Source organism: Protomyctophum parallelum (assembly GCF_964188405.1).
Source record: "Protomyctophum parallelum genome assembly, chromosome: 12".
In the NCBI taxonomy this organism is placed as follows: domain Eukaryota; kingdom Metazoa; phylum Chordata; class Actinopteri; order Myctophiformes; family Myctophidae; genus Protomyctophum; species Protomyctophum parallelum.
Genome location: NC_139712.1, coordinates 29,544,322 through 29,568,803, shown reverse-complemented (window position 1 = coordinate 29,568,803; position 24,482 = coordinate 29,544,322). Strand labels below are relative to the sequence as shown.

The 24,482-nt window shown below is 43.1% G+C and overlaps 2 protein-coding genes across 5 annotated transcripts in view; one reads left to right on the top strand and one right to left on the bottom strand.

Annotated features, from left to right (window-relative positions):
• Positions 1–19,975, top strand: part of asap1b (ArfGAP with SH3 domain, ankyrin repeat and PH domain 1b) — an 86,192-nt gene extending 66,217 nt beyond the window's left edge. For 2 of the 4 annotated variants that reach the window (XM_083778121.1, XM_083778120.1), the window contains exons 15-29: positions 2,847–2,980; positions 3,803–3,888; positions 4,305–4,491; positions 6,192–6,277; positions 8,965–9,080; positions 9,438–9,505; positions 11,469–11,576; positions 11,821–12,049; positions 14,512–14,580; positions 15,975–16,127; positions 16,649–16,727; positions 16,962–17,026; positions 17,170–17,711; positions 18,043–18,165; positions 18,597–19,975. In XM_083778121.1, the coding sequence (XP_083634247.1) occupies positions 2,847–2,980; positions 3,803–3,888; positions 4,305–4,491; positions 6,192–6,277; positions 8,965–9,080; positions 9,438–9,505; positions 11,469–11,576; positions 11,821–12,049; positions 14,512–14,580; positions 15,975–16,127; positions 16,649–16,727; positions 16,962–17,026; positions 17,170–17,711; positions 18,043–18,165; positions 18,597–18,671 (2,120 nt within the window). In that variant the 3' untranslated portion in view covers positions 18,672–19,975. The remainder of the gene's footprint in view (positions 1–2,846; positions 2,981–3,802; positions 3,889–4,304; positions 4,492–6,191; positions 6,278–8,964; positions 9,081–9,437; positions 9,506–11,468; positions 11,577–11,820; positions 12,050–14,511; positions 14,581–15,974; positions 16,128–16,648; positions 16,728–16,961; positions 17,027–17,169; positions 17,712–18,042; positions 18,166–18,596) is intronic. The other 2 variants (XM_083778123.1, XM_083778122.1) reach the window with 1 other exon arrangement.
• An 875-nt stretch (positions 19,976–20,850) lies between these two features.
• Positions 20,851–23,229, bottom strand: eef1a1l3 (eukaryotic translation elongation factor 1 alpha 1, like 3; the record flags this gene model as incomplete). Its single annotated transcript, XM_083778133.1, has 7 exons — positions 20,851–20,948; positions 21,095–21,329; positions 21,443–21,699; positions 21,808–21,958; positions 22,031–22,327; positions 22,818–22,997; positions 23,086–23,229. The coding sequence occupies 7 exons, from the start codon at positions 23,227–23,229 to the stop codon at positions 20,851–20,853; spliced, it is 1,362 nt and encodes a 453-aa protein (XP_083634259.1).
• Positions 23,230–24,482: the final 1,253 nt, after the last annotated feature.

Below are 24,482 nucleotides of genomic sequence, written 5' to 3'. Positions count from 1 at the left end.
ATGTGTACACATCTGTCAACGGTCATTTGTGTGAGCACCCATATGTTTATGTATGCACAATGCACATTCATGTACATGAACGGGTGCGTATGGGTGTGTGTGTGTGTGTGTCTGTGTGTGTGTGTGTGTGTGTGCGCGTGTGTGCGTGGCACTGTGCACGGATGACTCATTGGTTTTGGTGCTGCATCTGATGTTCCCAGCCTCCGGTGGCAGGTGCTGTCCTGTCTGATCCAGCTCTCTTCTCTGCTCTCTTAACCCATTCTGAACGGGCACCCATTTTGGCGTCAGCATCATGTTATTCTTTAGCTATTTAAAAATAGCAGATCTACAAGCTCATATCGCGCCACCGAGTGGCGCGATACGAGCTTGTAGGTCTGCTATTTTTTTGAAAAATCGAAGAACGACTGACATTTTTAGAATCTGATCTCAGGTCAGAATGGGTTCATCAGACCAGTGTGTGTCCGGCGGAAACCTCGTTATGAATCTGATCTCAGGTCAGAATGGGTTAAAGCCACCACGTTCACAACAGCACAATCACACCACCGCCAATGCTACCGCCGGTTTATAAGCCTTGATACACTGTAAGCTCCGAGATTATGTCACAACTCGTGGTGTGCAGCAATACACGGAAATGCTATTGAAATATGTTGATACTTGACTGCTGCAAGAGACTCAACTGAAGGGTATTCGGGCCAGGCAGCCACCTAAATTATCGTTGCTGTTGGGCAGGATCCTCCTACCGGTATCGCCATATTTAAACAGTTTGTGTTTTTTTCCCACAAATTTACTCCCTACTTGATCATACTTCACTAACTACAACGTCACACAAAAGCATCGATATTAGCAGACCCACAAGCTCGAAACGCGGCACGAAGCGTCACATTTGAATTTGAATCCTGAAAAGTAACACATTTTGGACATAATGAGGTTTCCACCCGACAGACGATATATTTCCAGGTGTTTCGCAGAATCTCTAATGAACTTGAAGGTGGATGGAGTATTCACGCAAACAAGACCTTTTTTGTATTGAATTTCCCATCTTCAAATAATTTTACCCTCAACTAAAATGATATAGAAGCGGCTGCACTGACATCATCAACAGCTCCTATCAAAACGGCAAAGGGAATTCCAGCATGACGAGTTTGGTCGGTGTCGTTGGCACGTTGGCTAATGACTGCCTTGCACTGTGGTGTCTGTCTGACAGTCACCACAGGAAAGTGGTCCAAATTGCCACATGGCTCTTGCTAAATCAGAGCACACTTATGTGTTTTGCTTGGCAGTGGGTTTTAGGCAGGAGCCTCTCTATCTCCTGCAGTGTGATGTGGCTGTGGTCACAGACAGTCCTGGTGCAGTGCTGGCGAAGGACCTCTGGTGGTGTGTGCTGTGTGCAATGGAAACACCCAGTCGTCATGCAGCGGCCTTTTTGATGAATAAGCTTAAAACGTCAACTTGAAGTAAACATATTGTGATATTAAACATTCAGTACTGTACTGCATGTATCATTGGTGGCAAAATGTCAGCCTTTCTTCTACTTATTTTTTTTAATGTGTTCCAGTTCCAATTATGTCTGCTAATTTCTTTGTGTCATCACTTCCAATTCCACTTGTTTAATCTGTATTCTGATTGAGTTTTCTATCCTGATTGGATAAAAGTGGTGTTCTGACCTGAACATGCATCTTCTGATTAATACAGACTACAGAGCAGAGCTGGAGAGACATGGAGACTTTGTTACTGAACAAAGACTCTATAGAAAATGTTTTTTTGTGGCTTTTACCTTTATTTTTTATTTCTTTATGGAGGGACAGACAGTAGGATGACAGGAAATGGGGAGAGACATGGGGAGTCGAACCCGCGGCACACTGCCAGACTGGATTACCAGCCAAGGTGCCTCGACCGCTGAGCCACGGCCCAGGCCTTTAACACTTATTTTAACCAAAGAAAATCACTTGCCCTACCTTTAAACATTCAATACTGAAGGTTCATTGGTCATAAAACTTCTCTCCCCTTCCTTAATCTTTATTTTTGACAACAACCTCATGGATTGGCTCTCTTTGGTACAGTATGAGTTATAGGGGATTCACACTATGGTCCCGGGTGCGCACTCGGGACCACTTGGCAGATGTTGTGGTAGTGTGAATGATGCGTACCGTTCCCGGGAGCGGATCGCCCAACCGTCCCCGGGACCGCATGGGGGGAGGGTCTCTGGACCGTTGAAGTGTATTCAGATACGGATCGTTCCAATGTGAATGCATGCAGTCGACGAGCCAAGCGCCAACAAAAAAAAGCACAGCCTCTGCACGATGCGTAACACCAGCGCATTTCTCAACGCCGCCCTTCTCCTGTTGAATCTGCTTATACGCGCAGCACCGCGCTGATCTTATTCTGCGGACTACACGTGGCTCTTGGGCTTTGCTTGGCACAGTTTCCAAAGTAAAACAAAATAATAATAATGCTAAAGTAGAATCCATAGCAAACTAATACACTGGAGCACAGAACTGACTGACACAGTGAATAGCAGGCAGGCTGACAGTGAAGTAGTATAACGGCAAAAAGCCAAAGAGGCAATGCAATTCAGTGTGTCTGGATTTATTTGAGACAATGTCGCACAGTTGATGGTCAGTGTCCGTGCGCGCCAGCCATCAAGCACACCGTCATCAGGAGGATTAAAGTGTGTTATGCAAGTGTACCCGGGTGCGCTGTTGAATCTCGGACAATGTGAATCATGGCCGTCGGGGACCAGGCAACCGTATTCGGAAACGGTTCCAATGAAACGGATTCAGTCCGTCTCAGTGTGAATCACCTATTATATGACACTCATATGGATGTTACTCTGTTTGTTGTCACAGACCCTAAGTGGCTATCCACCAATCTGGGCATCCTGACCTGTATCGAGTGCTCTGGAATCCACAGGGAGATGGGTGTCCACATCTCCCGCATCCAGTCCATGGAGCTCGACAAACTAGGAACCTCTGAACTCTTGGTGAGTCAAACACATGCACATCACACAGACAAATGTGCCGGAAATAGTTGAATTTATTCTTTTTGCAGTAAGTAGGTATTTCATCTTTTCCTTTTAGGGAGTGCGGGTGGCTAACTAAATCCAAATTAATTTTTACTTCATCGTACAACAGTGTCATTAGCTGAAATCATGAGCACAGAAGTCTGACATAATTTACACATTCTACCTGGGTCGTGTTTTGTTCCACATTCTGAATTCCCATAGATTTTTCTTATATCGCGTCAAATAAGAGCTGTGTTCTAAAAATAAACAAATGATCCCAGCTGTTTGATTCATCGTATGGCTATGAAGCATCAACTGATGGCGAGAAAATGCTATTGTTACCGCTGCAGAATTAGTAATTTTTTTTGCCAGAAACAGACTGTACAAATATGAGTGACTGACTAAGGTAAACGATACTGAGACACCTCCCCGACGATATCGCAGAGACAGTTTGTTTATTTTTGGACCGAAATGTGCCTTAGGCTCCCACGACCCTGGGAATGAACGAGTGGCGTCAGGACTTTATTGTTATCTAACAAACCTTAGACAACGGCAAACAGTGACAGAATAAAATACATTTGATTATGTAAATATAACATTTAGGAGAGCCCTACTGTAAATAGGACATAGCAGGAATTTGATCAGCCTTCAGCATGGAGCGAGTGGAGACACATGTGCTCCCACAAACACTGTGCTCTCTTCCTCGGTCTCTGGGCTCTTATGAATATCATTCTACTGTTAACATTCTGAACTGTGATGCGATGCAGATGCTGACTCGTCTTCTCTTTTTTTCCTTCCCAGCTGGCCAAGAATGTAGGCAACAGTAGTTTCAATGAGATCATGGAGGGGAACCTCCCTTCCGCGAAGCCCACTCCCTCCAGTGACATGTAAGCTGTCTCTCATAAACCATAAATCCTGTATTTTCTTTTTTTTTTTAATCTTGTTCACACGTCAGGAAAAAAAGCTTCATTCCATCTTGATTAATCAGACCAGTGTGTGTCCAGTGGAAACCTCGTATGAATCTGATCTCAGGTCAGAATGGGTTAAGGATCGTCAAAATGTAATGTACTTGGCCGCAGAACCCCATCTCAAAACATTTTGTTCCAAGAACCACCAGAAGCAAAGATTTGAGTAAAGGAAATCGCTTTATATTCATAGATTTTAGCCAATTTGAAAAAAAAAAATGAAAAAACATCTACAAACTCATGCCATGAGCTTGCTTTTTAGCTCAAATCTAAAATCGCACACATGCCGTCCCAGTTTTAATGGGTTATTATACCTTGTTCCATATTTTGCTATACAGGACGGCAAGGAAAGAGTTCATCTACGCCAAGTATGTGGACCACAAGTTCGCCAGGAAGACGTGTTCGTCCGCGTCGGCCAAGATGATCCAACTGTTTGAGGCCGTCCAGAACCGAGACCTGCTGGCACTCATCCAGGTGTATGCCGAGGGGGTGGAGCTTATGGAGCCCCTCCCAGAGGTGGGGCCGGTAAGTGTATACCTTGACTATATCCATCTCATACCAACGTCCCACATTTTTTAGTGGTGCAACCACTCCTACAACCAGCAATGTCCGTGCGTATCTATGTATCAGTGGTCATCATGTGACTTATTAGTACCAGTAGGGGGCGCCAGAAACAGAGAGAGGGATAGTGATGTGCCTGCTGCCTGCTAATGAGAGAGAGAGAGAGAGAGAGAGAGGTGGGGGGGGGATTGCACCACTCAGTTCACACGGGTGTGATTTTTTTATTTTAGGAAAGTACCTATGGTAACTAATTTACTGTGTAGTAAACAAATAAATAAATCGGCTCCTTACAGCGATTTTTCGTATTTTTTCCTTACCTTTCAAATTGAAAAGTAACGGTTTTAAAAGTAGGAATGCAATTTGGGTTTTTTGTGCCATGAATGAAAAACATTATGAATGGGGTTAAATGGTGCATATATATAGCGCCTTTATGCCGCCGGGGGCAGGGGTACCCTGAGGCCAAACATTTAGAAACGCTGCACGTGCTCATCAGACATAATGAAACATTCAGGACATTGTTGGGATAGAGATGACATAAGCAGCGAGCTAGAGCTATAGCGCTCTCGGTGAAGGTCTGACTCACCGATATCTGATCTGCCAACTGTCAGTGGATGAATGGCTGCCTTCTGCAGCTGTGTCCTCACTATATCCCTGTGTGTGTGTGTGTGTGTGTGTGTGTGTGTGTGTGTGTGTGTGTGTGTGTGCACGCGCGTGTGTGTGTGTCATGACAATAATTGTCACACAAATATTTGCGATTAACAATGTGTTTTTGTCATTGGACACGGGAGCTTATTAATCAAAATTACATTTCTGCTTGGCTTTTAGGCCAATATCTTAATACTTTCAAAAGTCAATGATTTCCATTAGGTGATTATGTAATAAATGTGACAGGTCTGTGTGTGTGTGTGTGTGTGTGTGTGTGTGTGTGTGTGTGTGTGTGTGTATGTGTGAGTGACAATAGATCACAGGCAGAGTGCATCACTCATTACACACACACACACACACACACACACACACACACACACACACACACACACACACTCACATCGTCCACCACAGCCCTCTCAGACTAAGGCGACGTGACAGGAATGCATGACTAAATAATGGAGCCCAGCCTCCATAAAGGACACCGCTGCTCACTAGTGTGTCACAATTTGTTTATCATGCCGGCCAGCAATGTAATAATGTCTTTGTTCCATCATGCCAAAATGGCTTTGTTCACGTGGTTGTTATGGCTTTGTTTTCAAATGCATTCCATTGCAATTTCCATTCATCCATTCCGTTCAATGCCTCTGTCTTTATTCATATTTTTTCCGTGTATATGGGAAACAGCTGCATGAAATTTTTGGAGGAAAAAAAACAATCGTTTCAGATTATAATTCAGTACACGACTCTCTCCAAAGCAGTAGAAATGTTTGCATTTTACGTGTGAAAGACAATTTTAGGAGCCATTTTGTTTACTGCGGCTTGTTTAAGTGCTAGAAGATAGAGAGGAGGGGGAGATGCAGAGAGAGAGAGAGCTAGAAGATAGAGAGGAGGGGGAGATGCAGCGAGAGAGAGAGAGCTAGAAGATAGAGAGGAGGGGGAGATGCAGAGAGAGAGAGCTAGAGCTTCCTCCCTCCTCCATCTCATGTGTCTTTGCTGTGTTTTGTCGCCCCCTGCAGGAATCTGGAGAGACGGCGCTGCACTACTCAGTACGCACGGCTGACCAGACCTCTCTGCACCTAGTGGACTTCCTGGTTCAGAACAGGTACACACAAATACATTAAGACTACACTATTAACAATGGTTTGTAAACGTTTTTCATTTCAAGGACCCCCCAATTTGATACACAGAGGCGAAGGAACCCCATTCTATACAAGTTTCTATCTCTGGGGCCCCAATGTATAAAATCCTGACTCTGAGAGTGTACAAATGGAACCCCAGAGTTAAAGACTACCTTGACTGTGTATGAAAAGATTAATACAGGAACCAAAAGTGTCAGTTCAGGTGGTATCCCTGTAATGGTCTCCTTGTGCCAGTTTAATAGCTCATACAGGTTGATCGGAACTAAGGGTCAGAGATATATACTTGACCTGTTGACCATGGAACAAGTAGCACCAGGGTACTGTTTGCTTTACCCCAAATAATAAGAACAATACATTGGGAGGTGAAGCCGCGAACAGTCAACGCCAGCGTCCTCACTTCCCACATTCACACACCAATGGTGGCAACCACTGGAGGCAATGTGTGTTTCAGTGTCTTGCCCAGGGACACTTCAACATGTAGATTGTAGACAGGAGGAGCCGGGTTTCGAACCGCCGACCCACGGATCATTGGACGACCTGCTCTACCTCCTGAGCCACAGCTGCCCTACGACAACTGCTGGCTTATTATGTAAATCGGGGAAAGCACTGAAAACCTATTATCAAATTAGCCCTTTATTTTTCTTGCATTTATTTTCACATTTAGTATTGTACGTTGATGTAATGGCCTGCTACAGCTTGTGGTGTTGTGCCACTGTCTGTAGAGTACAACAACAATTAAGGAGACGAGCTGTAGCAGACGAGCCGCGATTAGATGGCTGTTAGAGCCTTAGATTCGTTGTTCCATAAGCACTTTAAACCTACAGTACAGTCTACAGTGTACAGCTAAAATATCAAGGTGACACCTTGTGAGCTTGTAGATCTGCTTTATTATTATTATCTTGGAGATGTTTTTGTATTTACTTTTATACGCAGACCTTGTATGGGTGTCCCTGGCACCGACATTTTCAGATGTTTGAGAACCACTGATTTATACAATAATACAAAATAAAAAAGGTTGGAAGCAAGCCCAATACAAATAGCAACTACTACACTTAAAAGACAAGCAATTTCACAGCCCAGACAAGCCCAAAGTCGCTTATAACAAGCAGACATGGCATCACTGCTTAGATTCCCCACAAGGCATACAGAACTGGGTCAAGCACTTGTTCCATGAAGCCTTAATTTATTCCTGTGCCTCTCGATTGTTTCCTCCCCACTGACTGCCTCAGCTGCATGCAGCTCCTTCTCATTTCCTAATAGCTCTATTGACGTAATGTTTTTTTTCCCGTAATGAGTTTGTTTTCCAGAAAAAGATGAGGTCGATATGAGACCATTACATTGACCTGACATTAATTAAAGGGATAGTTCACCCCCAAAATGCCTTTTTTGTGTGATGACGCTTTTTTTAGGCCGATGGCTGCCGGGCACGTACAGGTCTAGTTACACCAAACTAAACACATTTTAGACTAGGGGAATCATTTTAGAGGTGCACCGGCTCTCTTGGTTCCCACTGTGGGTTATTTCCGCTCTAGAACGGATCAGAAAACCAGGAAAAGGAGTTGATCTCAGGCTACTTCAGTGTTGATATGGTCGATTCAGTGCTGATATGGTATATTCAGTGTTGATTTGGTCGATTCAGTGCTGATATGGTATATTCAGTGTTGATTTGGTCGATTCAGTGCTGATATGGTATATTCAGTGCTGATATGGTATATTCAGTGCTGATATGGTATATTCAGTGTTGATATGGTATATTCAGTGCTGATATGGTATATTCAGTGCTGATATGGTATATTCAGTGCTGATATGGTATATTCAGTGCTGATATGGTATATTCAGTGTTGATATGGTCGATTCAGTGCTGATATGGTATATTCAGTGCTGATATGGTATATTCAGTGCTGATATGGTATATTCAGTGCTGATATGGTATATTCAGTGCTGATATGGTATATTCAGTGTTGATATGGTATATTCAGTGTTGATATGGTATATTCAGTGTTGATATGGTATATTCAGTGCTGATATGGTATATTCAGTGCTGATATGGTATATTCAGTGCTGATATGGTATATTCAGTGCTGATATGGTATATTCAGTGTTGATATGGTATATTCAGTGCTGATATGGTATATTCAGTGCTGATATGGTATATTCAGTGTTGATATGGTATATTCAGTGCTGATATGGTATATTCAGTGCTGATATGGTATTCAGTGCTGATATGGTATATTTGATATGGTATATTCAGTGCTGATATGGTGTATTCAGTGCTGATATGGTATATTTGATATGGTATATTCAGTGTTGATATGGTATATTCAGTGCTGATATGGTATATTCAGTGCTGATATGGTATATTCAGTGCTGATATGGTATATTCAGTGCTGATATGGTATATTCAGTGTTGATATGGTATATTCAGTGTTGATATGGTATATTCAGTGCTGAAATGGTAGATCAAGTGTAGAAGATCTGTTCGTGTGAAGACTGTTTTCTTGGTCAGTCGGCCGTGCAAAATGAAGGTCGTCTGGAATGGATAATGAAGCATTAATTAACCTGAGGCCACAGGACTGTGTACGAAATGCCCCCAGGTGATGACCCATGTTGTGTGTGTGTGTGTGTGTGTGTGTGTGTGTGTGTGTAACAGTGGTAACCTGGATAAACAGACAGAGTGGGGGAACACTGCCTTGCATTACTGCTGCATGTATGAGAAGCACGAATGCCTCAAGCTGCTACTGAGGGGCAAGCCGGCCACCGACATCAGTGAGTCGTTACACATTAACATGACACATGATGATAGATAGCGTCGGCTGTCGGGGCAGAAACCTCTTATCTCTTCTATTTTCTAGCTTATTTTTTTCTCCCCCAGTAATTTAACACCATACTTGATCACACTACAGCGTCACACAAAAGCATCAAGTAGCGGCTATCCGCAAGCTGTGTTTTGAGCTTGTAGATCTGCTACTTTTGCCGTTTTTGAAATCGGGAAACAACAGTTTTGGACATATGAGGTTTCCACCCGACAGAGACGGTATACTGTATACATACGGTATGCGCATCACATACATGCATACATCACAATCTTAACGTGTAATCGTCCTCGCTTCCTCCCCCCTGCAGCCAATCAGAATGGAGAGACCGCGCTGGATGTTGCCAGGCGACTGAGGAACAGCCAGTGTGAGGAGGCAGTGAGTACAGCTCCATGTCAGAGAGACTAGCAGTCAACAACAGTACAGCTCCATGTCAGAGACACTAGCATTAAACAACAGTACAGCTCCATGTCAGAGACACTATCATTAAACAACAGTACAGCTCCATGTCAGAGACACTAGCATTAAACAACAGTACAGCTCCATGTCAGAGACACTAGCATTAAACAACAGTACAGCTCCATGTCAGAGACACTAGCATTCAACAACAGTACAGCTCCATGTCAGAGACACTAGCATTAAACAACAGTACAGCTCCATGTCAGAGACACTATCATTAAACAACAGTACAGCTCCATGTCAGAGACACTAGCATTAAACAACAGTACAGCTCCATGTCAGAGACACTAGCATTCAACAACAGTACAGCTCCATGTCAGAGACACTAGCATTCAACAACAGTACAGCTCCATGTCAGAGACACTAGCATTAAACAACAGTACAGCTCCATGTCAGAGACACTAGCATTCAACAACAGTACAGCTCCATGTCAGAGACACTAGCATTCAACAACAGTACAGCTCCATGTCAGAGACACTAGCATTCAACAACAGTACAGCTCCATGTCAGAGACACTAGCATTCAACAACAGTACAGCTCCATGTCAGAGACACTATCATTAAACAACAGTACAGCTCCATGTCAGAGACACTATCATTAAACAACAGTACAGCTCCATGTCAGAGACACTAGCATGTACTGTAGATGTACTGATTTAAAAACGCCAAACACTGGTTATGTCAAAACCATAATAAAACGAAAATAATAATACATTTATTGATATAGCTAAATCTAAAGTGTAATTTAGATTGTTATGTAGACATTATGCCAGGTTGATTTGTTGACCTGGCAGTGGCATCCAGAGTAGGGTGTATACTGTATATACTGTCAATATACAGATTATTTATTTTTGGATATTCTACTGTTTAGACAGGTGATAGGTTCTTGGTTTACTAGTAATCCTAGATTACTATTTCTATGCATTTGATGTATTACCTCGTGTTTACCTTGCTTACTGTAAATCGCTCTGGATTAAGAGCGTCTGCTAAATGCCTAAATTGCAAATGCAATAGTAGTGCATGAAATACAATAAGTTGATACTAGGCTTGTATTGTTACTGAACTTGTATGCTATTTAACAATCCCTTCCATTAAGGAAAGGATTCCAAATAAGCCTGCTCGCTTCTTCCTTTTCTTGCACAATAATTTGTTTTCTTTTGATGTATTGTTTCTATTTTCCATTATAATATGCTAAGAAAGTGTACCGCACCAACATTTCATTGCACACATAAATCTTGCATTTTGTTACATGTTAACTTTTGGGGCCGATAACAGAGTAGTAGTCTTTAACACTAGATGGCAGTCAAAGGTCTGGAACTGGCCTCAGGCACCAGTGACAACAGAGTGGAAATAATCTTTAGAGGCATGTGTTTACCATTGTGGCTGCTTTGAATGCAGCATCATGTGCACAGAGCACTGTACTTACACACAGAAGCAGTTATGCATATAATTATGCGGTTATGCAAATTGTACAAGACACATACAGTAATGCCATTGTGGCTAGTTTTTTTATTTGTGTGTGTGTGTGTGTGTGTGTGTGTGTGTGTGTGTGTGTGTGTGTGTGTGTGTGTGTGTGTGTGTGTGTGTGTGTGTGTGTGTGTGACATAGTTTATGCTGAGCGCATATTGCAGTTTCTGAACGTAATTCAACGTGAAACAAACGTGTCATTATGTAGATCGACAATACATGGATCCATAATATCATATTATACACTATACAAACCCGTTAATATGCATTAGAAACTATGCATTGCACTACTATATTGACTAATAGTCAATGAATACTCATGCTGTATACCTATACATATAGTATACAAAACTTTTATACGTTGAAGACAATGACAACGACGATGCATTATTATTTATTATTGTTGTGTCTTCCAGCTTGTGCAGGCTGCAGAGGGGAAGTTTTACCCCCATGTCCACGTGGAGTACGAATGGAGCTTGAGACTGGAGGAGATGGATGAAAGTGATGACGACCTGGATGACAAGGTTGGAACACAAACCGCAGATTTTAGATTGTCAGACAGCGACAAACTAGATACCCAAGTAAAGTTCAGTTTGAGCTGCATCCAACACATCCACTTCCTTCTGCCTTACCGTTAGGCCACTAGGGGCAGTTGAAATTTATTTTTTGGGTGTAGTAGATTTCGTTTCCCTTTTGACAATGGCCAAAGGGGATTGCCTGATTGCTGTCCTTTACAGCTCCCTCCTTCCATGTCCTGTCTCTCTCCAGCCGAGTCCCATCAAGAAGGACCGCTCACCAAGGCCCCAGAGTTTCTGCCACTCCTCCAGTGTGTCCCCCCATGACAAGCTGTCCCTGCCCGGCTTCATCAGCCACAGAGACAAGCAGCAGCGCATGTCCTACAGCGCCTTCACCAACCAGATGTACAGCGCCTCCACTGACCTCACCTCTTCTCCGGTGGCCGACGGCCCCCCGCTGCCACCCAGGAACCAAGGAAAAGGTCAGCAGACCCGCCGGGCCCTGCCAATTTTTAGGCCATATCTTAAGTCCAGTAAACAGTCAACACCTGCATAGTACACTGTAACGTAGAACTGTGATGGGACACGTTTTATAGCTTACCATGCTGATGCTAGCCTGTGTTGCAAATATAGACGTACTGTAAGGTGTGTGTCGCTGTAAAAGTAAAACCAACAAATGTTGTCATTCCTTATCAGATGTACGTGCCAATAATGTCTGCTTAAAACACACAGGACAGGATCAGCATTTTAATCATGAAATGAAATCACATTTGCTAGAAAGCTTTTGTTCATCATTGCGCGAACTCTTATATTTTTACCCCAACATTTGCACGCATCACGTTGCCTATACACTAGTGCTGCCGGAATTGTCCAAAAATTACATTCGGATATTAATTTTAAAAACCCATGTGGATTCGAGCAATTCGAGCCATTCGGATTTATTAATAATTATATTTACACCAATACAACCTGAGACACCAATACAACCTTTAAGATCGCATTGCTGGCGCAACTCTCTCTCTCTGCGCATTGGTGCTGCTGAAAACCGAGTTGGAACACAACGCATGCATTCTCCCTTCTCCAGTAAAACTTCACAGACATTTTTCTTAAATGAGCAATCCTACCACACAGCCTTATCAAAACGCATTTTATTTATCTTTTTATAATTTCCTGAAGGATAAAGTCGCTTCATGATTGAAGATTGATGAGTGATAGATCTGTGTGTTGTCTAAAAATATACTCTCCCGTCTGTCCGAAACAACACCGAAGCAAAGCCTGTCCCAGATTCTGATCACTAGATACGCTGTTGACGGAAGATTTCACCCTTCTGAGCAGCGTACACCCACTGCGCAAAGAACGTAAAAGGCTCGCCCTGTGCTCACTACGCAGGCTGCACTGCGTAGTCTGCGTTTAGGAAGAGTACGAGGCAGCTGATTTATTCTTTAATGTATGCCGGTGTTGGCGTGTCGCGTGGCAAATATAACTAATCTACAAGCTCACAAGTCACAACGCGTCGCTTACCCATGGCACCGTCTCGCAAAAACTAATAATAATAATAACTAAAAAATATTTTTTATTATTATTTTTAATTCGAACCTTAATTTTATATATTCGGTTATTCATACATTTTTTTGATTTGAAAATATATTCGGATATAGAATATTCGTTGGCAGCACTATACACTACACATGATAAAAACAAACACATTTCATGTCCTGAGGTGACAGAATGTGATTACTCTGTGTAAAGACAGATCAGAGGGCAGAAAGCAGGTGTCATTAAGTATTACAAAGAACCTTCAGGAAAATGACGTCTGCAGCAGAGTGCAGAGACAAGACCCGGCTGGGGCATGGCTATGATAGGAGAAGATACGGATGGTACATGGAGGCAAAACTGGATCCGGAAGTTTGATGACATACCATTTAATTTTAGATACCTCAATAAACGTATACAATGTACACATCGAAAGGCAACACAGCAGAAAACAATTTGTGATATGTCTTCTTTTAATTTCCTGGGCCGAGTATTTTACAAGGGTATTATTCAGATATAGTGTTTGTTCATGAGCTGGTCCACCTGGCCCTCAATTGACGTTTGCCTCCCCAATAATTGCTGTATAGTGAAAATGACATGGATGACCGTACCTTCTTTTTAATTACCTCTGGGGGGGCTCATTGAAAAGGAAATTGGATAAACAGGCAGCCTGACACTTTAACAGCTTCATTACATAAGAAAAAGCCCCCTGCCGCACTCCATCAACACATTATGCAAACAGTCTGTTGGGGGCCTTGCTTATCTCTGCAGAATTGTAATTAAAAAATAACATGTCCTCCCTCTTGTTGGGTTTTAAAACACCACAATGCTGCGTTCACAATTGCAGCTAAAAGGATACAGTCTACCACTATTCTTTTTTGCGTAAGCTGCAGCCACATGAAGATACAAAGATACTGTACACCTGACGGTTATAGCCGTTACAAACAATACAGCAGCTACAAAGATACAAACAATTTGAGCTGGTTTCAACTTCGGCTACAAAGGTACAAATGTATAAATATGCTGTGTAGCTTAGTATGTTTTGTATATACCAGTGTGAATGCAGAGTCAAAGCAGATGTGTACTGCTGCTGTTAAAAAGCACCACTTGTAGAAGCTTTTAGAATAACAGGTGCTCTGTCTGAACTAAGCATTGCTAGCGATGATCAGAGCAGCGTTCTCTTCTTTAACTGGGTGCTGCCTGGTGGAGAGTCTTTGCCCTCAAGGCAGGTTTTATGCTATTTCTATTCTTTTTCCTTTGCTTGTCACTGATAAGATTTCATCTTGTAGTGCTTTTATAGTGTGTGGGAGCAGCTCTTTGACGACCTACACAGAATCTCTCCCACACTCTTCTCATCTCCTGCTCTCTTTTCTTTCTCTCTTTTTTTCTTTTCTCTTTTTTATCCTTCCAGCTCCACACTTGGCATTCCTTGGGTCTCACTCGCACTACGCCACTCTGGCTGGCACCCGACCATACATCAGTGAATATCCTGTTTTTACGTTCTCCCCTCCCCTCTCCCCATCCCTTTCAGCCTTTTACTCCACCTCCCACCTCATTTCACGGCTGAAGAGCTTGATTCCAAAATGGAATATTATCCACTACTTTAGTAAGGTGTCACCTATCTGATCAGTGGTTCTCAAACATTTGAATTTCAAGGAGTGTAAGTACGGGTACATTTGGTTCCATTCGTTACAGCAGACCCTGTAAGGGTCCATTTAAACCCACCTCCAAGGAACCCAGAACCCATTTTGAGAACCACTGTATTATCGGGATTTATTTTTCGCGTTTACATTTTTTCAGGGTCATGAGTAAATATCCCTTTTTCTTGTTCCTACGGGTTTTTTTTATCCCCAAAATTCATTATTTTCGTGAGTTAAAAACAAATTCTAATGTTAAAAAAAGAAAGAAAAATGAATCCATTCATTAGAAGGGAAAAAATACTTTTAAGAAGTAGTGAAAATAGCAGAACTACAAGCTCACATGTCACATCTCGACGTGTTGTGAGCTTGCAGATCGGCTTTTTTCACTAGTTTGGGTCCCGGGGAGACCTCTCTGGGTCTCGAGCTAAACAGTTTGGGAACCACTGTAAATTAGATGATTGATGTGAAATTAAACCTTTGTCCACAAAAACAGTAATGTTCAGACAATTACAGCTACTTTTGTTTTCTCACATGCATATATAACATTTTGGAATTAAACCCTTACCCCTTTTCCTCATGCTCTTAATTCATTTTCTTGCTCAGTATGCTAGGGTGGTGGTGTTTTATTAAACTTGATAATGCAGCTGTGTTGGCTAGCTAAGCTAAATTAAACTCTACCCACATGCAGTTTTATTGCAATTGCAATTATCACTACCATCCACTGAGCTTAAGTTAGTTGTTTTTATCATTGCTGATTCCTTTTCTGGCTGAGCTTTCTGTTAGCTACCTTTCACTCTAACTTCCCGTAGATCATTACGACTTAGCAATAGGTGCTTTGGAACAGCAGCTGACCTGAAACTGTACAAACCATGTATCATACGCACACTCACACTCATCAGGTGTTCTTCTTGTGTACCCTTTCTTACTAGTCTGTGTGGGTACACACAGACTAGTAACCCTATCCAGTACAATATGTTGTTCTGACATGCATTGAACTTTGTCCTAACATGTCTTCCCCCATTTTGACCAGCGCATCTCTCACTCCCCAGTCCAAGACACATGGCTCTCCCATCCTACCCTCTATCTGTTTCTACCTCTGTCTTCCTTCCTCCTCAACCTCTCCTCTCCTGTGGGCATCTTATCCGGGGGTTAACGGAATGACCGGCGCTGTGTCGTCACCTTCCGACCACCAACCCTCTCATGCGTGTTTTTATATGTGTTGTCACTCCTCTAGCTCCGCCCTCCTCATCTGGCCCTCCCTCTGCACTCACACCTGGAGGCAGCTCCACGCTGTCCAAGAAGAGGCCTCCACCCCCTCCCCCCGGACACAAACGCACCCTATCTGACCCACCCAGCCCGCTCTCCCACAGTCCACAAAGTAGAGGGGGTGAGACTCATAACCACAGCACATACAGCAGACCTGGTGTCGACCTAGCATGGGATTAAGGCTAAGGGCTTCTAAATTCAGATTTATACTTTGTCATACAGATCTTTGCTCGATAAGTTTTTGTTGAACGATGCGGTTGTATGATGAAGTTTAAATTATAATTAGAAAGCCTTTCTTCAGTGCAAAGGTGTGTTGGAAAATCATCTTTTATGGGGTTGTTATCCTACACTTCAGCTGGAACCGACTTGGAGCCCACTTTGCCCCACGTGTGTTTAATGATATAGATGTTATCATTTGTCTCATGTGATGTTAACTTAAGTGCTTTTTCTGTCACACACAATGCCCACCAAATAAATAGCTTACACTCATTGGATTTAACCAATGGTAGCACATGGAAAGCTCAGCCAGACAACTTCCCCTCTTTATTTTGTTTTTTTAAATTTGGACCATTTTATTTTGCCATTTTTATTCTGCTATGGTAAAGAATAGTATATTTACCCATGTCGATGTCAATATTTCAGGAAGCGATTCCACCCCTCCTCCCATCAACAAGATGTCTCCTGTTTCTAACAAGTTTGAAGGCATTCCGCAGCCGCAAAGGTATTACACACACGGTACCGGAGGATGAATCCCTGGCTTTGCCGGATAGTGAACTTTGCTGATAGATCTTTCTGAAAGCTTTTCAGATCTCTATGGAAAGGTCTAATGTCACAGTAATGTCAGTCTGTTTTGTAACTATTCTCCAATATCTGTTAGATAACTCAATTGATTTGTAATCGATGATGAGGGTCATGCTGTGATTTTTCATTCAATGTGATGCACGTTTGTTTCCAGCACTACAGCAAGCAACACAAAGTCTACACTTGGTCCAAGGGTTCTTCCAAAACTACCTCAAAAAGGTATAGACGTTACTGAGAAGTTGCTGCTTGTCTAGTGTCTACGACTAGTCCTCATTATAATGTGTTTATTATTTCTATTTGTAAACTCAGTCTTAACTAATTCTTGATTCAGAATTGACCGTATGCTGCTTTTCCCTCCCAAGTGGCGCTGCGGAAAATCGATACCATACACCCGTCTATGGACAAACCTAGCCTTCCACCAGAGGTTTTCCAGAAGTCCCCGCCAGGGTCCGAAACCCCGCTGAAGGCTGCTCCTCCGGCCGAAAAGCCTCAACCGGGGGACCTGCCCCCCAAGCCTCAGCCCTCCGAGCTTCCCCCAAAACCTGGCGAGCTGCCCCCCAAGCCTCAGCTCTCTGACCTCCCTCCTAAGCCTCAGTTGGGAGACCTCCCGCCGAAACCCCAGCTCAAAGACCTCCCCCCCAAACCTCACCTGTCGGACATTCCCCCTAAACCCGGGACGGCCGAGCCACCGAGTCCCCGGGCCCCTCCCGGAGAGCCCGCCCCGAAGCCTCAGCCTCCTCAGCCTCAAGCTCAGCCTCAGCCGCAGCCGCCCGACTCGCCGTCACCCAATCAGCAGCAAGCTAACACGACACCCTCGTCTCCGCAACAGGCTAGCGAGGACACCAACGGGAGCCCGCCGGGAACCACGGACACACCTGTGCCCCTCCCGAGAAAGATAAACACGGTACACAACATTTTGATTGATTGAATACTGTATTAGTCTAACATTAATGTACAGTCAGACATTTGGGCAAAAAGGTTAACATAAAAAAGTCCTGGGGACTTGTTTCCACACAATATCTCATCTCAGACTAGCAAAGTGTGTTGGAATTATGGTCTTTATGCTGAGTAGTCGAATCAGTTTGTTTTGGAAGGTCGGTTTTTTAAGTGACATTGAGATGTTGGAGAACCAAGACGTTCACTTCTCTGTTAGAAACATAATCTCATAAGAATCTTTGTGGAATAATGCACAGGGACAATATTTTACAATATTCAATAAAGAATTTGTTGTCCAGGGCAAGAGCAAAACTAGGAGGGTGAAGACCATCTACGACTGCCAGGCTGACAATGATGACGAGCTGACATTTGTTGAAGGAGAGGTAATCATAGTGACTGGAGAAGAGGACCAAGAGTGGTGGGTAAGGACAGCTCCATGACTTCCATCCTATAGATATATACACTATTGCTCTTGCTAGTCAGACTATTTTTTTATTCTGCATAGCATACTGTACATTTTCTAACTTTTTGTGTTTTTTCGTAAATTAATGCCCTTATTATGTGATCATAGTACAGCGTCACATGAAAGCAAAAGTAGAAGATCCACAAGCTTGATTGTTGATCTGTTACTTTTGCTATTTTAGAATTTGAATCCTGAAAAGTAAACACGTTTTGGCTTTTTATGCATTCTTCAGTCCAACAGTCCTTGCATAGTGGACTGCATATATTAGCAATAGAAACCATTCTGAACATCATCGAATAGAAGGACAAACGTTGAATGCTAAATGGTGCTCTTATTTGTTTCTGATATGCTGTGCTCTCTCTCTCTTCTCTTCCTCCCTCTCCTTTTTAGATCGGGCACATCGAGGGGCACCCGGAGCGAAAAGGGGTGTTTCCCATGTCTTTTGTGCACATCCTGAGTGACTGACAGCCAGAAAAGACTTGCACTAAGCCTCTACCCTCATTCGAGGGGTCTTGTATATAGCTGCCGTAACGCCCTAACCCCCCCCTGTCCCGAGACAAGCATTCTAGAAGGAAAACAATGAAGAAACCCAAGTAGGCTCATCTGGCCATGCTTGCCACAACATCCACGTTGTACAAACTGTGTGTATTCTTCCTCTTACCAGTATTATCTTAACCCCCATAGCATGGCTATGATGAAGCCACTCTCAAAACCCTTAGCACTTACCTAAAAATATATGTTTATGCTGTCACTGTGTATATATGTATGTAAATATATATATTTGTGTGTGAAGTGTATATACATGTTTTATTGTACAAAACATGTACAAGTATAACATTGCTCTCTACCTGTTGGATTAAGCATCAGGGCAGTGGAGTTTGAATTTTATCTGTATTAATTTTACTGGCCATTAAGTAATTACCAGCTTACAAGAGGACAAAATGGGGAAACAGAATGTGAAATACGTCATGTCACTCTGTGTCTTGCATCCCTGTTAACCAACCACCAGACTGAAGAGGCAGAAACAATCTCCCTCTGATTGTCCCAAAAGATATTAAGAAAACCTTCATTCAATGTATTCCTTGTTCTTGCTTGCTTTTGTGTGTGTGTGTACACGTATTATGATTGTTTTACAGTATAGAAACCTGCTGCTACTGTGTGGTGGAATATCAACCTTGTGGGGTTCACTCACAGGTCACTAATTGTACTTGTTACACTGTTCACCTTAGGTATCCTCTGCGTGTGAACTTCATGTCATCTCCACAGTCCTTAAGACCCATCTGTGCATGGTTTAAAAAATGACTGGAATAAATCGAGCGAGTGCTGCATATTTTTGACACTCGCCTCAGGGTTTGAAGAGCCACTGTCATGCAGGACCTACATGCCTGCTGCTATTGCCACTATTGTTGGAAGCTCAACAAATGTCATCTTAGCAATAAATTGAGGAAATTATTCTCAGATGGCCTAACGTTTAAATATTTTATGAAACTTGATTGACCTGTGCTCACAACTCTGTCTTGTTTCACATAATGGGTTTATACCACTCATGAACTGTTGAAATTTGATTTATAGACTAGGGTTAATGTCATCAAAACAGCCACAATCCTTGTAAATGTCAGTATGTTAGTTTCAGTACACTCCATCCACAGGTACAATTGTGCATCAAACGTGTCTGTTATAGGATTTAGGTGAACTTGGTGATGAAACACCCAGTTTCACTCACCAACTGCAGTTCCAGTGTAAGAAACAAACCCATCATTCCATCATTAAAGTGCTGTACTATGTGAATCTTGTCTTTTGTGCCAACAATGAAAAGTGAGCCACTTGTCAGTTTCCCATGATAAGGCTAGTGTGGGCCAATCTAGTTTCCCCTCATTGCATCAGCCAGATAACATGACTTCTCAAAGGGTGCGTTTGGAAATGCGCACAGTGTGTGTGGTCAGTTTGTTGTGTGATGTCAGTGTGCCTCATTTACGAAAGACTACAGCTGTGACGCATTCACACCGCCGACACCGGACAACCCCAGCTTCAGGGTAGAACGACAACGGCACACCAGTGCGTTTAGGGCGCATTTCCGAACGCACCCAAAGACAAGCAACCTAAGCAAGATCATGGTAGCTTGCAGTTCAGGTTGCTGCAAAAAAACTCTAGTCATTCAAAATGGCAGATATACAAGCTCACCCAAGCTTGTACTGAAAGTCAATTTTTTTTTTGAACTACTGTACACAAATGTTCTAAATCCTACGTACCATTGACGAATGCTTTTTAAAATGTCATGAAAGTAACCAAACAAGATAGATTACAGGTTGTTGCAAATACACCCTCATGTAATTTAAAACAGAATTAAGATCCAGGTGAAAATTAAGTTCCATTGTGTGCTTTATTTCTGAAGGTTTCAGGTTCTCAAACTTAGGCCATCCATTTCCATAATCCTCAGGATATAACATATATATTTTATAAAATAAAACGATTCAATCTTTAAAGAACCTTAACAATACAACTTACTAAAATGATATACACTGCAGTGATAAAACTTATTACACACTTTGGACTTTTAGTAGTAAAACAAACTTATTTACACTTTGACTCATGTGCAGTGCTTAACCAAAATGATAATACCACAATTTGTGGTAAAATATCCAACTTATTTAGACACTTTCAATTTAGATCCTTGGTCCTTCTCCACCGACTTGATGACCCCAACGGCAACGGTCTGTTTCAAGTCCCTTGCTGCAAATCGACCTGGGGAGCAATCAGATGCATACAGTCAATTTAACAGATTAAATGCAGGTCAAATTAAGTGCCCCATCTTCAAGGGTAAAAGGTTTAGACAAGGGGTAAGGTCAGCCCAAGGCAGTTCTGATCTAAAATGCACCCAAATACCGTACCCAAGGAGGGATATGTGAAGAAGCTCTCCACACATAGGGGCCTGTTGGGGACCAGTTTGACCATAGCAGCATCTCCAGACACCAATGTCTGTGGCAGGTCCTCCAGTTTCCTCCCAGAGCGCCGGTCCAGCTTCTCCCTCAGCTCGGCAAAGCGACAGGTCACATGGGTAGTGTGGCAGTCAAGGACAGGAGAGTACCCAGTCTTGATCCTCCCTGGGTGATTCAGAATTATGACCTTTGGAAAGAGAAACGAGTGTCACTTAAACAAACTAGGCAGAACTAGCAAGAAACTGGTTGAGATGAGTCCTAGTCTGTACCTAGAAGGCCTGCATTGTACAGTGTACCAACCTGAGCCACAAAGCTGCTGGCATCAGAGGGAGGGTCTTGTTGGGCGTTGCCAGCCACATCCCCACGCCGAAGGTTCTTCACAGACACGTTCTTGATGTTGAAGCCGACGTTGTGTCCTGGCAGTGCCGTCTGCAGACCCTGGTGGTGCATCTCGATAGATTTGACCTCGGCAGTGAGCTTGGCAGGTGAGAACATCAGGGTCATACCAGGCTTGAGGATGCCAGTTTCAATCTTGCCTACTGGCACTGTTCCAACACCTGTATCGCAAAGACAGGATTGATAAAACTCCAGATATTATACTCTGCAGTAAAATTCCATGCACACTTCAATGAGAAATGTACCCTTCAAAAAGCACCATTACTGACCTCCAATCTTGTAGACATCCTGCAGTGGCAACCTCAGGGGCTTGTTGATGGTGCGTACTGGAGGGTGGATGGAGTCCAACACTTCCAGGAGGGTTCTCCCACACGCATTCCCCTCCTTGCGCTTGACTTTCCAGCCTTGGAACCAGGACATCTGTAAACACATGATGTGTCAAATACAAGTACTGAGGGGGTCAGGTATGGTACAAAGTTTAATTTAATCTACCTTCTGAGTTGCAGTGATCATGTTCTCCCCAGTCCACCCAGAGATGGGAACGAAAGGCACCGTGTTTGGGTCGTAGCCGATCTTCTTGAGGAAGACGTTGACACTCTTCACCACTTCGTCGTAGCGTTTCTGGCTGTAAGGTGGCTCAGTCACGTCCATCTTGTTCACGCAAACAATGATTTGCTTGACGCCAAGCGTGTATGCCAGTAAAGCATGCTCTCTGGTTTGGCCATTTCTGGAGATGCCAGCCTCAAACTCTCCCTTTGCTGCGGAGACCACCAGCAGTGCGACATCAGCCTGTAATGACAATTTGGATTCGGAAACACAACAGTGGTGTTAGTAGACTACTCAAAATGTGGTTAAAGTAAAACAGTATTGACATCCAAAATGTATTAAAGTGCAGTGCAAAATATAAACTGTAGGAATGTCTTCCATAGCACATAGCAGTCAAAGTGTAATTGCATTTTATTGTAAATTGTAGCCATCATTGGTCATTAGTGCACTAGCCTCGGTACCAGGCTTTCATTTTTGTTGGCATTAGTGCACGAGTTCACTTTACACACCTGCTGGTGAAATTGGGCTAGTTTCAACATACTCATTTGCTGGATAGCTTGACTTTAGACCCATCAATGTCATGTTTTTTAATGACAAAGCTAAAGTAAATAAAATTGTAAAAGATACATTTGCCTCAAATGTTGATGAACATGTAGCTAGTGTGCACCTTGACTTTTATGAACTCGAAAACGTGCATGCTGAAACGTTAGTGCTCGCCAGAGTCGCCACTCACTTGTGATGTCCCGGTGATCATGTTCTTGATGAAGTCGCGGTGCCCGGGGGCATCGATGATGGTGATGCTGTATTTCTGCGTGTTGAATTTGAGCAGCGATATGTCGATGGTGATTCCTCGCTCCCTCTCGGCCTTCAGCTTGTCCAACACCCAGGCATACTTGAAGGAGCTCTTCCCCATCTGCAAGAAGTAGAAATGCCACCTTAATGAGGTTTGCAATAAATCTGAATATGTACTCGATTTAATTAAATGAGAGCCATCATCTTACCGTAGCTGCAGCTTTCTCAAACTTCTCGAGTTTTCTTTGGTCGAAGCCGCCACATTTGTAGACGAGGTGACCAGTTGTAGTGGATTTACCACTGTCCACGTGGCCAATGATGACCACGTTAATGTGAGTCTTTTCTTGTGCCATTTTCTAAGCGTTTTTCAATTAACTCAAGACAAATGAGTTGTAGAAATTTGATGTAACAGCGATGATCAACCTTCAGCTTCTGTTCACGAAATGGTTTCCCACTTCCTAGCACAGGTATTGAGAGAAGCTTTATAGGGGAGGTGGCACTACACACCTGCTGGCATGCATATGAGTGAATGATGACAATCAATTAAATAATGACAGGTGTGTTTACTTGACCTAATTAAATGTGGCGCAGTGATGAGAATTACAGAGACCTCTGGGCTTACTAGGCTATATTAATTTTCTGATAGTAGCCCGCCTAATCATAGGGGTGTCCCAGGGCCACAGTAGATCTTTAGTATTAAAACCGAAACTATATTTTATGTTTAATGGAGCTGGAAAGATACAGGGAGAATAGGCCTATAGGTTAATTACTTTCGAGGCAGTAGTAGTATTTCATTATGATTGATTATTATTATTATTATTATTATTGTCTCCACCAGGCCGAAGGCATGGGGGGAGACCCGGGAGAGTATGTTTTGCACTCCGTCCGTCTGTGTGTGTGTCCGTCCGTCCGTGTGTCCGTGAGCAGCTAATCTCGGCCACCGTTAACCCGGTCGATGCCAAATTTTGCACACACACTCCCTGGATGCCAACGATGAACCTCTGCCCCAACATTTCCAGAACGGCCTGTTATAGCGCCACCAGGAGGCCGCTTTGTGCAAAACAAGTTTTTGCACAGTACACCTACAGATTTTGTCCAAACATCGCGCAAAGTGGTACACAGTCTCTCTAGAGCCATTCAACGAAACGGGTCTTTCAGATTTCTCAGACTCCATCCTGATTGGTTAAGATTGGCTTCCAAAGTTCACAGGAGTGCTCAGTTTCAAACAAAATGCTGCAAATCATGAACACATCGCGTGATTTCCGTGAAATTGTGCACGCACATTCCCACTAGGCCGAGGAAGAGATGCCACATGAACAATTTCAACTCAGCCTCAAGGTGGCGCTATAACTGTCCGAAAAGTGTTTTTACCTCTAATTTACTTTTGTTGCCCTTTTATCCAACCACCAGATGAAGGCAAGCTGCAATGTCCTACATTCCTATCCTGGTGGAGACCTGTGCCCAGAAGGGCACTTTTTCTAGTTATTATTGGTTTAAAAAGGTCTTAAAAGTCCTATTACATTACATTATCTGTCATTTTACTATCATCTACTGAGAACTCCAGCCTAGCCCCTCTTGCGGATCTGCTGGCTGGGGTGATGTGAAT